General features: G+C 40.4%; 3 protein-coding genes across 6 annotated transcripts; 1 reads left to right on the top strand and 2 right to left on the bottom strand.

Moving 5' to 3' along the window:
- On the bottom strand, positions 1 to 1,772 carry LOC308380303 (trypsin-2; the record flags this gene model as incomplete). Of its 2 annotated transcripts, none has more annotated exons than XM_080857600.1 (6): positions 1 to 48; positions 144 to 245; positions 541 to 670; positions 786 to 1,040; positions 1,489 to 1,639; positions 1,733 to 1,772. In XM_080857600.1, the coding sequence occupies 6 exons, from the start codon at positions 1,770 to 1,772 to the stop codon at positions 1 to 3; spliced, it is 726 nt and encodes a 241-aa protein (XP_080713726.1). The 2 variants fall into 2 exon arrangements, with proteins under 2 accessions (XP_080713726.1, XP_080713725.1); XM_080857599.1 differs by having other exon boundaries at positions 541 to 677; positions 790 to 1,040.
- A 3,859-nt stretch (positions 1,773 to 5,631) lies between these two features.
- On the bottom strand, positions 5,632 to 7,397 carry LOC308381156 (trypsin-2-like; the record flags this gene model as incomplete). Of its 2 annotated transcripts, none has more annotated exons than XM_080858676.1 (6): positions 5,632 to 5,679; positions 5,917 to 6,018; positions 6,352 to 6,481; positions 6,597 to 6,851; positions 7,116 to 7,266; positions 7,358 to 7,397. In XM_080858676.1, the coding sequence occupies 6 exons, from the start codon at positions 7,395 to 7,397 to the stop codon at positions 5,632 to 5,634; spliced, it is 726 nt and encodes a 241-aa protein (XP_080714802.1). The 2 variants fall into 2 exon arrangements, with proteins under 2 accessions (XP_080714802.1, XP_080714801.1); XM_080858675.1 differs by having other exon boundaries at positions 6,352 to 6,488; positions 6,601 to 6,851.
- A 4,035-nt stretch (positions 7,398 to 11,432) lies between these two features.
- LOC308381030 (trypsin-2-like) lies at positions 11,433 to 13,311 on the top strand (the record flags this gene model as incomplete). Of its 2 annotated transcripts, none has more annotated exons than XM_080858525.1 (6): positions 11,433 to 11,472; positions 11,565 to 11,715; positions 12,127 to 12,377; positions 12,490 to 12,626; positions 12,925 to 13,026; positions 13,264 to 13,311. In XM_080858525.1, the coding sequence occupies 6 exons, from the start codon at positions 11,433 to 11,435 to the stop codon at positions 13,309 to 13,311; spliced, it is 729 nt and encodes a 242-aa protein (XP_080714651.1). The 2 variants fall into 2 exon arrangements, with proteins under 2 accessions (XP_080714651.1, XP_080714652.1); XM_080858526.1 differs by having other exon boundaries at positions 12,127 to 12,381; positions 12,497 to 12,626.
- Positions 13,312 to 15,075: the final 1,764 nt, after the last annotated feature.

Below are 15,075 nucleotides of genomic sequence, written 5' to 3'. Positions count from 1 at the left end.
TTAATAACTGGCCATAGTGCTGGTGAGCCAGTCGTTGAAGAGGCAAACCTGTTTAGTAAAAGAGACAAAAGTTAAATAAACTGGCATGTTAAAATAAAAATAAAAACACAAGCAGTCTAGATACTTTGTTTTATCAATCTTACCTTGGCGTAGACACCGGGGTTGCCGGCCTCAGCACAGCCGTATCCCCAGGACACAACACCCTGCAGCTCACCGTTGCACACAACGGGGCCACCAGAGTCACCCTGAGACAGAGAGAGAGACGGAGAGTGAGAGAGGGAGAGATGTGTTTGGAGAATCCGTGGAGTAAGCTACTGCAGTGATCTCTCCAGATAATCAAATAGTGACCATTTTTAGATTTGGTCTCATAATGGAAAGCCTTATAAGCTGAAAAGCACACACGACTCTAAATGTTCCTTAATAACTACATTTAGATATTTTGTTTGGCTACTTATATTACAAATACATTTCAAAACATGAAGAAAAATAATACAAGACACTCCAGTGCTAAGGTTCCATTTGATTGGTGAAGAAATGTACCTGGCAAGAGTCCTTGCCGCCCTCCAGGTATCCAGCGCAGAACATGGCGTCGGTGATCATGCCGGGGTAGGAGTTGTCACAGTCGCGGTCAGAGAGGATGGGGATCTCCAGGCACTGGAGCTTGTCACCGCTAACAGCTTAAGAGACACAATGAGGTAATTAATGGATTGAAGGGGATAAAAATTAACAAATGACTGTTTGTCATTCCGGTAGGCTCAGGTATGGTTAACCTCAGGGTGGCATACTCACCGGAGCTCATGGTGTTGCCCCAGCCGGACACAAGGCACTTGGTGCCAGCAGCAGCACAGCTGGTGGGCAGGGCCACGGTCTGCACGTACTTGTTGAGGGTGGCGGGCTTGCTCAGCTTGATCAGCATGATGTCGTTGTCGATGTTGTAGGAGCTGTAGTTGGGGTGACGGATGACGCGGGAGGATTTGATGAACTGCTCATTTCCCTCAGTCACTCTGATGTGGTGCTCGCCCATGCGAACCTCAACACGGCTGAGAGGCAACGGTAGTAATGCATAAATTAGTGCCATGAACAAAACAGTAAATTATCATTATTATTACTTTTGATGTATGATGACTTTTGTGAACCTTTTTTATTAATGGTTTTGTATCTTATCATATCATGAAACACCATTTACATTTTGTGAATGCTCAATGGTCAATGTTCAACATTCAACATTCGACATTCGACATTCAACATTCAACATTCAACATTCAACATTCAACATTCAACATTCAACATTCAACATTCAACATTCAACATTCAACATTCAACATTCAACATTCAACATTCATCATTCGACATTCAACATTTAACGTTGTCTGTTGTACTCTTGAGGTATTTCAGTTAGTCTTGGTGTTAAACCAGGACCAGGGCAACACCAAGTTCTGTGTCGAAACAAAACTATAAATAATACATTGGTTGAGTGCAAAAACTTACGACTTGTAGCAGTGAGCAGCAGACACAACCCAGTTCTCGTTGACCAGGGAACCACCGCAGAAGTGGTAGCCGGAGTTCAGAGACACCGTCCAGGGCTTGGAGTAGGGCTCGCACTCATACCCTCCAACAATCTTATCATCATCCAGAGCAACTGCACACAAGGCCAAAACATCATGCATTAGTCAAAGAAAAGTCAAATACATTTTTCTTAGCAGAAAGTACAGACATTCCGCGTGTTACTCACAAGCAGCTCCAAGGAGCACAAGGAAGACCAGAGACCTCATGATTGCCAGTTGATTCTGTCGATGAAGGTCTTACCTGGACACCTGGTATTTATACAGATCGTGAGGTGAGGTGCTGTTGCTGAAACCAAGGCTATTGGTCAGTCAGTGACTAATCAGTTTCTATTTCTAGGCAGACTTGTGGTTTTAAGATAAAAAAGAAAACAGCTGCCTTTTTCCCAAGACCTGATATTTTATGGTGGCTTTCTTCCCTTAAAGCTTATTTAAAATGCACACAGTAACCCCTGTATTCTGTTGTCTGATAACATATCCATTGATTCTTTTCGATAATTGCGAAAAACAAGTCTGTAAAAGTACATAGCCTCGAAATAACAATGCTGTAAAACGAATTCTTCATTAAAATTGCCAGATAGTTGAGATCTCTACCGTAGGAAAGAAGGGAATAAACTCACTCTCTCAATAACAATTTACTCACTAACTGCATTATTATTTATTTATGAAACAGTTTAATGAAGAGAATGTGCTTATAGCTGGTAAAGTTACTTATTCTTATTATAGTTATTATTATTGAGCTGCATTGTTTTGTATGAAAGGTGCTATACAAATAAAGTGTATTGTTATTATTATTTTTCAGCTGTTGCTTTTTGTTGAAGTATGCTGCCTTATTATGTTTGGGCAATTGGGCAACTAATTTCACAACCAGAGGACTATGGAAAGAGTTCTGATTAGAGCCTCTCGCTGCCCAGATACTGTATCTAGTTCTAGCTGGTTCTATATGATAAGTTAGCGATAATGTATAGTCCGGCGGAGGGGTCTTGTTTCGTCTAGAATGTCTCTGCAGTGGGATCCTGCTGTAATCTCTCCTCCTGATGTACTTGCAGAAACCCTCTGTCTACACATACATCTACCCATCCCCCCAGCACTGTCATGCATTCATTCTACTCCACTCATGATACATCTACATACTCTCTGCTAGCCTATTTACCCGTAATTTAAATAATTGTCACCATTGACATAGTTTTCTGTTTCATTGCTCTACTAAGCCTTGTAATAGTAACCTTACGAGCACTCTGTATACCCACTAAGCTATTCTACAATACTTGAACGCTCTCTCTCCATCTTATCCACTGTCAATTTTGTATGTATCATGTATATACCACCATATATCATCTGTTTGTATTTATCGTCTACATTTGCCACATCCTGATAGGTGTAGGAATTAATCTGCCATGTTTCTCATTCTTTCCCCTCCCTCCCCTTCTCTTGCCCTTTCCCCCCCATCTCTACCTCTCTACCTGCTCCATGCAGATGGCCCCCCTCTAGCTCTACCTCTCTACCTGGCCTGCTCCATGCAGATGGCCCCCCTCTATCTCTACCTCTCTACCTGGCCCACGCAGATGCCCCCCCTCTAGTTCTACCTCTCTACCTGGCCTGCTCCATGCAGATGCCCCCCCTCTAGCTCTACCTCTCTACCTGGCCTGCTCCATGCAGATGGCCCCCCTCTAGCTCTACCTCTCTACCTGGCCTGCTCCATGCAGATGCCCCCCCTCTAGCTCTACCTCTCTACCTGGCCTGCTCCATGCAGATGCCCCCCCTCTAGCTCTACCTCTCTACCTGGCCTGCTCCATGCAGATGGCCCCCCTCTATCTCTTCCTCTCTACCTGGCCTGCTCCATGCAGATGCCCCCCCTCTATCTCTACCTCTCTACCTGGCCTGCTCCATGCAGATGCCCCCCCTCTAGCTCTACCTCTCTACCTGGCCTGCTCCATGCAGATGGCCCCCCTCTAGCTCTACCTCTCTACCTGGCCTGCTCCATGCAGATGCCCCCCCTCTAGCTCTACCTCTCTACCTGGCCTGCTCCATGCAGATGCCCCCCCTCTAGCTCTACCTCTCTACCTGGCCTGCTCCATGCAGATGGCCCCCCTCTATCTCTACCTCTCTACCTGGCCTGCTCCATGCCTATGCCAGGGTTCTGCTCAAGGTTTCTTCCTGTTACGAGGGAGTCCTTGTCCCTGTCACCTTTGTGCTTGCTTCATGGGGGTTCAGGCAATTGTATTGTTTTGGTGCTATATTTAAACATTGTGATTTAATGTATTTGAATTAAATTGAATTAAAGGCAGCTATAATGGCCATCTAGGTTTAAAAATCACAGTAGATACTAACTAATGTAATAGGTACAGTGATACAAATGTTTATCATCAACTGCTATTGATTCCACAGAATGACATTAGTCATTGCTTCCCTCCCAATAACAAAGGTAAGAGTTGAAATAATAGTGTGACTGATAAAAAGTAACTCAAAATAAAGATGAGATGCTAATAAAATGAGGATGGTCACATACATGTAGTCTACAGCAGTAGCAGCTCCAGCACTGTGAGCAGGGGTGAATATTAACTTCACCAGGAATTCAAGTATACATTTTACAAATTAAAAGCCCTAAGACACTGGGATCTAGCAATGAAATACATTACAAATGTGTTTTTGTACAATTCCAATGTGCTTTTGCTCATTTGTATTCATCTACTATTATTTATCTTTTAATTATGTCATCTCGAGATTATGAGTATCAAAATCGGCAAGTGCATATTTAACTACAGCCGATGCAGTGCATGAATAGCTAGTGTTTTTGAGTTTGTATATATTTGACTCGGTCAATGTAATCTCAGACCATGTGTCATGTCATGCTACTATCTGAAGGCCTGTGTTTCATATTGAAGTTTTATCAATCTATCTTGTGAGAAGGTTCTACTGGTATGGTCATTTTGAACATATCTTTGCTATTAGTAGTAATTCAGCAAAGGCTTTGTTAAACAGCTGTAAAAGTCTCATCAATTCAACAAAGAATAGACTTGACAAGTTTTGGAAAATATGGAACATTTTCTACAATTTCCCTGTGAATAACAACATGGATGTTGATGGTTGGATGGATGATAAGATGGATATGTGCATTGTTGTGTTGTCTTGTATTGTTTGTCTGTAAAATGAACAAAATTCTTGATAAATATATGTTTTTAAAAAAGGTCTCATCAATTGATTGACCAGTCAACATAAAATCAAATATGTCTGGTGCTCTCAGCTTGTAAATATGCAGTTTTGTGAAAATTGTGGTGGGCAAAAACATAAACATTAGGTGCTAATGTTGTGAAAGCAGATTTGTACTTATCTTTTTTTTTTTTTTAAATGACAGTATCATGTCACAACACTCATGACTCATATTATTCGGTACTGGTTATTTCATATTGTGCTCTTTGTTCTATAATTCTACACATCTTCAGAGCAAACACAGAGTCGACATAGTCATGGTCTCACCAATTGCCCTCACCCACAGTGAAAGTTCTACTATGCCCCATGTTTTTTTGTTCAGTTGATATCTCTGTCAGTACCTTCTTGAGTGCAACACAATATGTGATTATATATTGTCTACGGTATATGCTAAGGCTGTGTTGTCCTATGCACTCCTGTACTAAAACAGTTTAAGTCGGTCAGTGTTTACACCCATATAATAAGCCAATAGAGACGGTGGTAAATAATAAAGGTGTTTATTTTGGAGATAGATATAGTTTGAACAGCAAATTCAGTCAGTGTTTACACCCATAAAATAAGCCAATAGAGACGGTGTTGAATAATGAAGGGGTTTATTGTAGAGACAAGATTATGAGTATGTACAAGATTATTGAGGTATACTGCTGTTCTCAGATATAGTTTGAACAGCAAACTTGCATTCATTCTATAAAAGCGTTGGATGGAAAAAGTAAACTCATTGTACAAAACATGCTCACAATTCACACCTTCTTAAAAGTGCAGTGAGATGTTGCAAGACTGCACAAAATGATATTAAAGTGTATAACAACATCCATCAAATGATGTCACTGTGATGGTACTCCGGTGTTGAAACACAGGCTTAATAGCTGGCCATGGTGCTCTCAAGCCAGTCGTTGAAGAGGCAAACCTGGAGAAGCAGGTAAAAGCATATTAGCACATTTATGTACAGTGGTTGAGAAGTGGTCATCCACCTAGTATGTTGCATTTTTATGTGCAATTATTTTATAATGTGAAATAATTAATCTTCACTCTCTAAAATACTGCATAGATTTAATTTGATCATTGCTGTGCTTGTTATTTTATGTTAATATTAACCACACAAGCAATGATGACCAGTCTGGATACTTTGTGTCATCAATCTTACCTTGGCGTAGACACCGGGGTTGCCGGCCTCAGCACAGCCGTATCCCCAGGACACAACACCCTGCAGCTCACCGTTGCACACCACGGGGCCACCAGAGTCACCCTGAGACAGAGAGAGAGAGGGAGAGAGGGAGAGGGAGAGATGAAGAGAGAGGGAGGGAGAGAGAGAGGGAAAGAGAGAGGGAGATAGAAGGATGGATTTGTTTGGAGAATCCATAGAGTAAGCTACTGCAGTGGTCTCTCCAGATCATCAAATAGTGACCATTCTTAGCTTTGGTCTTATGATGAAAAGCCTTATAAACTGACTCTAAATGGTCCCTAATAACTACATTTTTATATTTTGTTTGACTAACATTATAAATTAATTTAAAAACATGCAGAAATAATCAAAGACACTCCAGTGCTAAGGTTCCATTTGTTTGGTGCGTGACTGTACCTGGCAAGAGTCCTTGCCTCCCTCCAGGTATCCAGCGCAGAACATGGCGTCGGTGATCATGCCGGGGTAGGAGTTGTCACAGTCGCGGTCGGAGAGGATGGGGATCTCCAGGCACTGGAGCTTGTCGCCGCTAACAGCTTAAGAGACACAATGAGGTAATTAATAGATTGAAGGAGATCAAAATTAACTAATGACTGTTTGTCATTCCGGTAGGCTCTGTAATGGTCAGCCACAGGGTGGCATACTCACCGGAGCTCATGGTGTTGCCCCAGCCGGACACAAGGCACTTGGTGCCAGCAGCAGCACAGCTGGTGGGCAGGGCCACGGTCTGCACGTACTTGTTGAGGGTGGCGGGCTTGCTCAGCTTGATCAGCATGATGTCGTTGTTGATGTTGTAGGAGCTGTAGTTGGGGTGGCGGATGACGCGGGAGGATTTGATGAACTGCTCATTTCCCTCAGTCACTCTGATGTGGTGCTCGCCCATGCGAACCTCAACACGGCTGAGAGGTAAGGGTTACAATGCATAGATTAGTACCATGAACACAACAGTATATTATCATTATTATTACTTTGGATTTATGATGACTTCTGTGAACCCTTTTTTGTAATAGTATTGCATTTACATTATGTGAATGCTCAACATTCAACATTTAATGTCTGTTGTACACTTGAGGTATTTCAGTTAGTCTTGGTGTTAAACCAGGCCTTTGGTCTGTGTTGAAACAAAGCCATAAATGGTACATTGGTTGAGTGCAAAAACTTACGACTTGTAGCAGTGAGCAGCAGACACGACCCAGTTCTCGTTGACCAGGGAACCACCACAGAAGTGGTAGCCGGAGTTCAGAGACACCGTCCAGGGCTTGGAGTAGGGCTCGCACTCATACCCTCCAACAATCTTATCATCATCCAGAGCAACTGCACACAAGGCCAAAGCATCATGCATTAGTCAAAGTAAAGTATAATACATTTTTTAGCAGAAAGTACAGACGTTCTGTGTTTTACTCACAAGCAGCTCCCAGGAGCACAAGGAAGACAAGAGACCTCATATTGCTGATTGATCCTGTTGATGAAGGACTGGCCTGGACCCAGGGCATTTATACAGATCTGCCACATTTACCACACCCCGTCAGAAACTAGTCAGCCAATGAGAATGTAGAGACTCAGTGGTGTTGTTATGTGAAATGCATTGGAACATGTCTGCCCTACAAAGGCAAAGAGCAGTATGTGCATTTTTTCAAAAAAATTTTTTTTGCAGAAATTGAAAGTGCAGGGTCAGCTCTTCAATCTGTGAAAATTTTATGTTGATCAATAAACTGTTTCATGTAAATATTTGCAATTTAAATTTGCAGTGTGTATAGAAAAGTAGAAGTAGAGTAAAACCAAGCCAATTGCAGTATATGTCTTTACTGCAGTTTTCCCTGCTTCTACATGCAATACCTTAATGTATGCGTGTGTAATTTTAAGCAGTAATACAAAGGCAAAACGCAGTATAGCCTATAAAATTACCAGATTTTGCAAAAATGTAAAAAAAACTTAAAGGGTGGTGTTCACCTCACTTTAATCTATCTAATTATACATTTTGTTGTTAAATATAATTTAAAACTTTTACTTGGTGTAAAAAAAACCACAAAAAGCTGTTTTTCTCAGTTTGGGGTTTTTGCACTTACTGCTCTTTGGCTTTGTAGGGCAGATGTGCTTGAGCCTGCTCCCTTGTGAGAAAGGTGAAGTGTGTAACATCTGATGTGTTTCACGTGGTAGCTTTCAAAATCAAAGATATGCAAAGAACACCCAACTCTGGCAGTAGAGGACTTTGAACTCACTTCCAAATGTACTGTATTCATCCTCCATTTGATGCCCCACTCATGGAAGAGGTGATACGTAGTACAGTAATTTCGTGTTTACTTACATATGCAAGCTTTTCCTTCCACCCATGATTACATGGGTAAGAGTACAAGAGTTAAACACATAATTCCTGTAATTAAAGACCTATTTTTATTTTTTCAATTCTTTTGTCATTTAAGTTTTGTATTCATTTTAAAGATGCAAGTCCATACATACATATCAATTACATATACTGTATGTGTTACAAAACATCTCTCATTTGAGAGGGAAAACACACAAAAAAAACACACAACAACAAACATAAAACCGAACCTTAAAGGCAGCCAATATGAACCCTCGCAGTACTCCACACCCATTACAGTTAACATACAAATATACATTAAGTGTTATACACATACACCCCTCTCCATTATACTCATTAAAGTCCTGACAACCCTTCTAAGAGCTTGTACCAATACCGTAGACAAAATACAGCCAAACGTAGCTGGTTTTGCTTGAGTTATTCCGCACTCTTCCTATCATAAGTTCAAAAGTGGCTATCTCTGTCATTAACTTGGGCCACTCTGTAACCTCTGGTCTGTGAGGGCTCTTCCACTTACGTAGAATAATTCTGTTATCATCAAAACCTGTTATCATCACGCTAGTTTCTGCTTTAGTCAGGCCTGGTAGCATTTGAGATCTATCCCCTAACAGGCATAACCCCGGGGATTCTGGCAGGGGTCGTCTGAGCCAGCTTTCAAACTCTTTCAATACCGCCTTCCAAAAAGGCAATACTAAGGAACAATCCCATATAGCCTGGAGAAATGTACCAACTTCTTTGTAACACTTCCAACATTTTGGTTAGATCCATTTTATTAAACAACTTATTAGGAGTAAAATAGTATAATTTTATAATTTCTAGCATCTCTTGTTACCCTTCCAACATTAGAAATAACATCCTGACAAACATTTTGGTCTTAATACCTGATATATTTTTTTATAATAGTGAAGCAGAGTGTAGAATATGTGGAGAGTTAAGGAACTCCTGTATCACATTTTCTTTTTCCTCTGTCCTTCTCAGTCAAAAACTGCTCCCACACTGCTTCTTACCTGTAAATACCTTCAAAAATGTCCCTCTATTTGCTAAGTTCAAAGTGTTCTTTACGGTTTTCAAATGACATAAATGTTTGTTCTCTGTACAGATCTTGAACTGCCCGTATGCCTTTCACTAATCATGTTTGCCATGAGAATACCTTTTTCCCAATACAGACTGAGGGACTAATTCATATTGAAAAATAGCTTTGTTTATATTGTGATGTCCCCAATATCTTGTGTGCTCGTGCCCATGCCCACTGAGAATGGCGTAGAATTAGGTTTTTTCCTGTTGTCTGCCTATCTGTTTTCTTTTGTGACAATAGTTCCATAACACTGAATGGGCATGCAAGCCCCTCTTCTATCTTAACCCACACCAGACAAGATATGCACGTTCCCATATGTCTTCCTTGCTTATCTAAAATGCTATACTATGCAATTCCACATTTGGAAGTGACTTCTTTTTATTGATAACTATTATTCACAATGTAAGGGATAATGTATAGTCCGACAGTCGTTACGAGAAATGACTGAACTACTTGCGGATTGATATGAAATATGTGAATTAGAAGCACAAAACCCATTGCTAATGACAGCAGTCATACATTTTTCGCAGCAGTCAATATAACGAAAATATCAGACCTCTGAACGTTGGGGTGGTCAATTCAAATCAACAGAACTTTTTGGAACATTCTGAGGAGCCGCATAATAAAAAGAAATCTCAGACGTCCGAACGTTGGGGTGACACATTCAAATCAAAGAAACTTTTTGGAACATTCTGAGAACCCTTTAATAACATTATTTATTATATGGCAACGACAGTAGGAGCATTCTGATGGCTAATGGGTAGTCATGTCAGCCGCGTACTGACCTCCTCGCCGGGCTCCCGGTCTGATACAGATCCTTTTTGCCCTCTGACGTCATCTTCAAAATGAGCGATATTAATAGACATCAACCATGAGGAAATACAGAAGCAATAAAATGCGTTAAAGTATAAAAAAAATAACAAAAAGTATAATACCCACACCGGTCAATACGGAACCGTATTGCGTTGTGCATGAATTTCAAAATGACCATTTGGTCATGCCTCAATGTCGCTCAGTCTGTACGTTAAAGCCTCAGTTTGATATTTCCTGGCATGACCTCACTTTGGTTAGTAAGTAGTTATTATTTTACAGCTCCTCAGAATGTTCCTAAAATTGCTCTAACTTGAAGTCAGCAAGTATGGGTTGCTACACAAAACCTGGAACTTAAAATTCTTTCTTAGAGGAAATCACGAAACGTCAACAAAGTCGTTAAAAATAGTTATTTTGGAGGAATGTTTTCTTTTGTTTTGGCAAGTAATCGTATAATAAGCGGGATAATGTATAGTCTGGCCGTCATTATTGTAAAATAAATCCCTTCAGGACGAAAGACCCCTCCGCCGGACTATACATTGTCCCTTACTAATCATAGCTGGGCAGCAATAGGCTCTAATCAGAACTCTTTCCTCCCATAGTTCTCTGGTTGTGAAATGAGTTGCCCAATTGCCCAAATAAAAATTAGGCAGCATACTAAAACAAAAAAAAACAACAGCTGAAAACAACTGAATAGGTAACTCTTCTATGAACAGCTATAAAAACATTCTCATCATTAAAGTCTTTCATAAATAAATACTAATTCAGTCTGTGAGTAAGTAGTTATTGAGTGAGTGAGTTCATTCCTTTCTCCTCTGCACTTCTGAGATGTACAGATCTCAACTTTCTGGCACTTCAGTTCAGAAGATTGAATGTCTAGTATACAGCATTGTGATTTCTAGGCTATGTACTTCTACAGACTGTACATAGAAGATTGTTTCTCACAATTATCTGATTAAAAATTGAAATGGATAAATGTACATACTGTATGAAATATAGAATTTAGTCAAATTGTATTAGACAACAAAAGAATAGGGTTAGCCTTTGTGCATTTTAAACAAGCTTTGAGGGAATAAAGCCACCATACATTATAAAGTCTTGGGAAAAAGGCAGCTGTTTTCTTATTATCTTAAAACCTCAAGTCTTCCTAGAAATAGAAACTGATAAGTCACTGACTGACCAATAACCTTGGTTTTAGCAACAGCACCTCACGATCTGTATAAATACCAGGTGTGCAGGTAAGACCTTCATCGACAGAATCAACTGGCAATCATGAGGTCTCTGGTCTTCCTTGTGCTCCTTGGAGCTGCTTGTGAGTAACACACAGAATGTCTGTACTTTCTGCAAAAAAAATGTGTTTTACTTTTCTTTGACTAATGCATGATGTTTTGGCTTTGTGTGCAGTTGCTCTGGATGATGATAAGATTGTTGGAGGGTATGAGTGCGAGCCCTACTCCAAGCCCTGGACGGTGTCTCTGAACTCCGGCTACCACTTCTGCGGTGGTTCCCTGGTCAACGAGAACTGGGTTGTGTCTGCTGCTCACTGCTACAAATCGTAAGCTTTTGCACTCAACCAATGTACTATTTATAGTTTTGTCTGACACAGACCATGGTTTTGCCCATGGTCCTGGTTTAACACCAAGACTAACTGAAATACCTCAAGTGTACAACAGACAATGTTGAATGTTGAATGTCGAATAATGAATGTTGAATGTTGAATGTTGAATGTTGAATGTTGAATGTTGAATGTTGAATGTTGAATGTTGAATGTTGAATGTTGAATGTTGAATGTTGAATGTTGAGCATTCACAAAATGTAAAGGGTGTTTCATGTTATGATAAGATATAGCCGAATACTATTACAAAAAAGGGTTCACAAAAGTCATCAGCAATCAAAAGTAATAGTAATGATAATATACTGTTGTGTTCATGGTACTAATTTATGCATTGTAACCCTTGCCTCTCAGCCGTGTTGAGGTTCGCATGGGCGAGCACCACATCAGAGTGACTGAGGGAAATGAGCAGTTCATCAAATCCTCCCGCGTCATCCGCCACCCCAACTACAGCTCCTACAACATCAACAACGACATCATGCTGATCAAGCTGAGCAAGCCCGCCACCCTCAACAAGTACGTGCAGACCGTGGCCCTGCCCACCAGCTGTGCCGCCGCTGGCACCAAGTGCCTTGTGTCCGGCTGGGGCAACACCATGAGCTCCTGTGAGTATGCCACCCTGAGGTTGACCATTACAGAACTAACCGGAATGACAAATAGTCATTAGTTCATTTTGATCCCCTTCAATCCATTAATTACCTCATTGTGTCTCTTAAGCTGTTAGCGGTGACAAGCTCCAGTGCCTGGAGATCCCCATCCTCTCTGACCGCGACTGTGACAACTCCTACCCCGGCATGATCACCGACGCCATGTTCTGCGCTGGATACCTGGAGGGAGGCAAGGACTCTTGCCAGGTACATTTCTGCACCAAACAAATGGAACCTTAGCACTGGAGTGTCTTTAATTATTTTTTTTACTTGTTTTGAAATTAATTTATAATGTAAGTAGCCAAACTAAATACCTAAATGTAGTTATTAAGGAACATTTAGAGTCATGTGTGGTTTTCAGTTGATAAGGCTTTCCATCATAAGATCAAATCTAAAAATGGTCACTATTTGATGATCTGGAGAGACCAATGCAGTAGCTTACTCCATGGATCTCAAACACAACTCTTTCTCTCTCTCTCTCTCTCTCTCTCTCCCTCTGTCTCAGGGTGACTCTGGTGGCCCCGTGGTGTGCAACGGTGAGCTGCAGGGTGTTGTGTCCTGGGGATACGGCTGTGCTGAGGCCGGCAACCCCGGTGTCTACGCCAAGGTAAGATTGCTGACACAAAGTATCCAGACTGTTCATCATTGCTTGTGTGATTTATATTAACATAACATAACAAGCACAGCAATTATCAAATAAGTTATATCCAGTACTATAGAGAGTGAAAACAAATGATCTCACATTTTTCAATAATTGCACATAAAAATGCAAAATACTAGGTTGATGGCAGTGTCTTCGAATATTTCTATTCATGTGCTAATGTGCTTTTACCTGCTTCTCCAGGTCTGCCTCTTCAATGACTGGCTCGAGAGCACCATGGCCAGCTATTAAGTCTGTGTCTCAACACCGGAGTACCATCACAGTGACATCATTTGACTGATGTAGTTATTCACTTTAACATCATTTTGTGCAGTCTAGCAACAACTTGCTGCAGTTTGAAGAAGATGTGAAATGTGAGCATGTTTTGTACAATGAGTTTACTTTTTTCCATCCAACTCTTTTATAGAAATGAATGCCATTTTGCTGTTCAAACTATATCTGAGAAAAGCAGTTTACCTCAGTAATCTTGTTCACAATAAATGCCTTTATTATTTAACACAGTCTCTTTTGGCTTATTTTATGGGTGTAAAGACTGACTGACTTAAACTGTTTTAGTACAGGAGTGCGTCGGACAACACAGCCTTATAATGTACAGAATACGATATATATATATATATATATATATATATATATATATATATAAAATCACATGTATTGTTTTGCACTGAAGAAGTTACTGACAGTTGGAGGTATTAACTGAAAAAAAACATGGGGCATGGTACATCTTCCACTATGGGTGAGGGCAATGGGTGAGACCATGACTAAGTTTACTCTGTGTTTCCTCAGGATCTGTAGAATTATAAAACAAAGAGCACAATATGAAATAACCAGTACCGAATATTGTCATGAGTGTTGAATTGATACCTTCATTTTTCAAGATAAGTACACATATGATTTCACACCATGAACACCTAAGGTTTATGTTCATGCTCTCCACCATATTTACCAACCTGCATGTATAGAAGCTGGGAGCACCAGACAAATGTATTTGAATGTTGACTGGTAACATTCATCAAATTATCCCACAATGTAAATCAATTGATGAGACTTTGCTGTATGACCTCTAATAGCAAAGGTTTGTTCAAAATGACCATACCAGCAGAACCTTCTCACAAGATAAACTTCAATATATATAGAAACACAGGCCTTCAGATAGTGAGTTTACATTGGCCGAGTCAAATATATACAAACCCAAAAACACTAGTTATTCATGCACTGCATCAGTTTTAGTTAAATATGCACTTGCCGTTTTTGATACTCATAATCTCAAAATGAAATATTTAAAGCTAAATGATAATAATGAATACAAAGATGCAAAAGTACATTGGAATTGCAAAAAAACAGTGTTAGATTGTACTTCATTGCTAGATCCCAGTGCCTTAGGGCTTTTAATTTAAATAATGTATACCAGAAGTTAATATTCAACCCTGCTCAAAGTGCTGGACCTGCTGCTGCTGTAGACTACATGTATGTGACCATCCAGGGGTGGAGATCCCATTTCATTGTAGGGGACAAAACATGCTAACATTTCAGAGAGTAATTCCGGGGGCGGGGGGGGGGGGGGGGACATGAAAAAATTGCTTTCATGAGAGCTAATTCTCTTATCACTTTTAAAACAGAAATTCAAAGTGATTTTTGAATTATCTAAACAGCATTAAATGCACTAACACGAAATATCTACTCACAGACAAATAATGTCCAATGTTCAAGAGAACTTGATGCTCAAAATAAGTTATATAACAGCTCAAAGACGCTTCAACAGGGAATCAAACTACCAACCTTCTGATTACTATACAACCTGTCTACCTCCTTGTACCACTATCGCCCCATGTCACTAACACCAGCATTGTTCGAGAAACGCAGAAAAAATGACCTCAGTTAATTTAACTAATCTGGAGAGGCACTGACATGAAGACCTACGTTTATTAACTAGCATTAGCCTGCCCCTGACAGGACACTGTCCTAACTGTCTAGCTAGCTATCGTAATTACTCGG

The sequence above is a fragment of the Sprattus sprattus genome (assembly GCF_963457725.1).
Source record: "Sprattus sprattus genome assembly, chromosome: 19".
NCBI lineage: Eukaryota > Metazoa > Chordata > Actinopteri > Clupeiformes > Clupeidae > Sprattus > Sprattus sprattus.
This window is presented reverse-complemented; position numbering and strand designations above follow the sequence as displayed.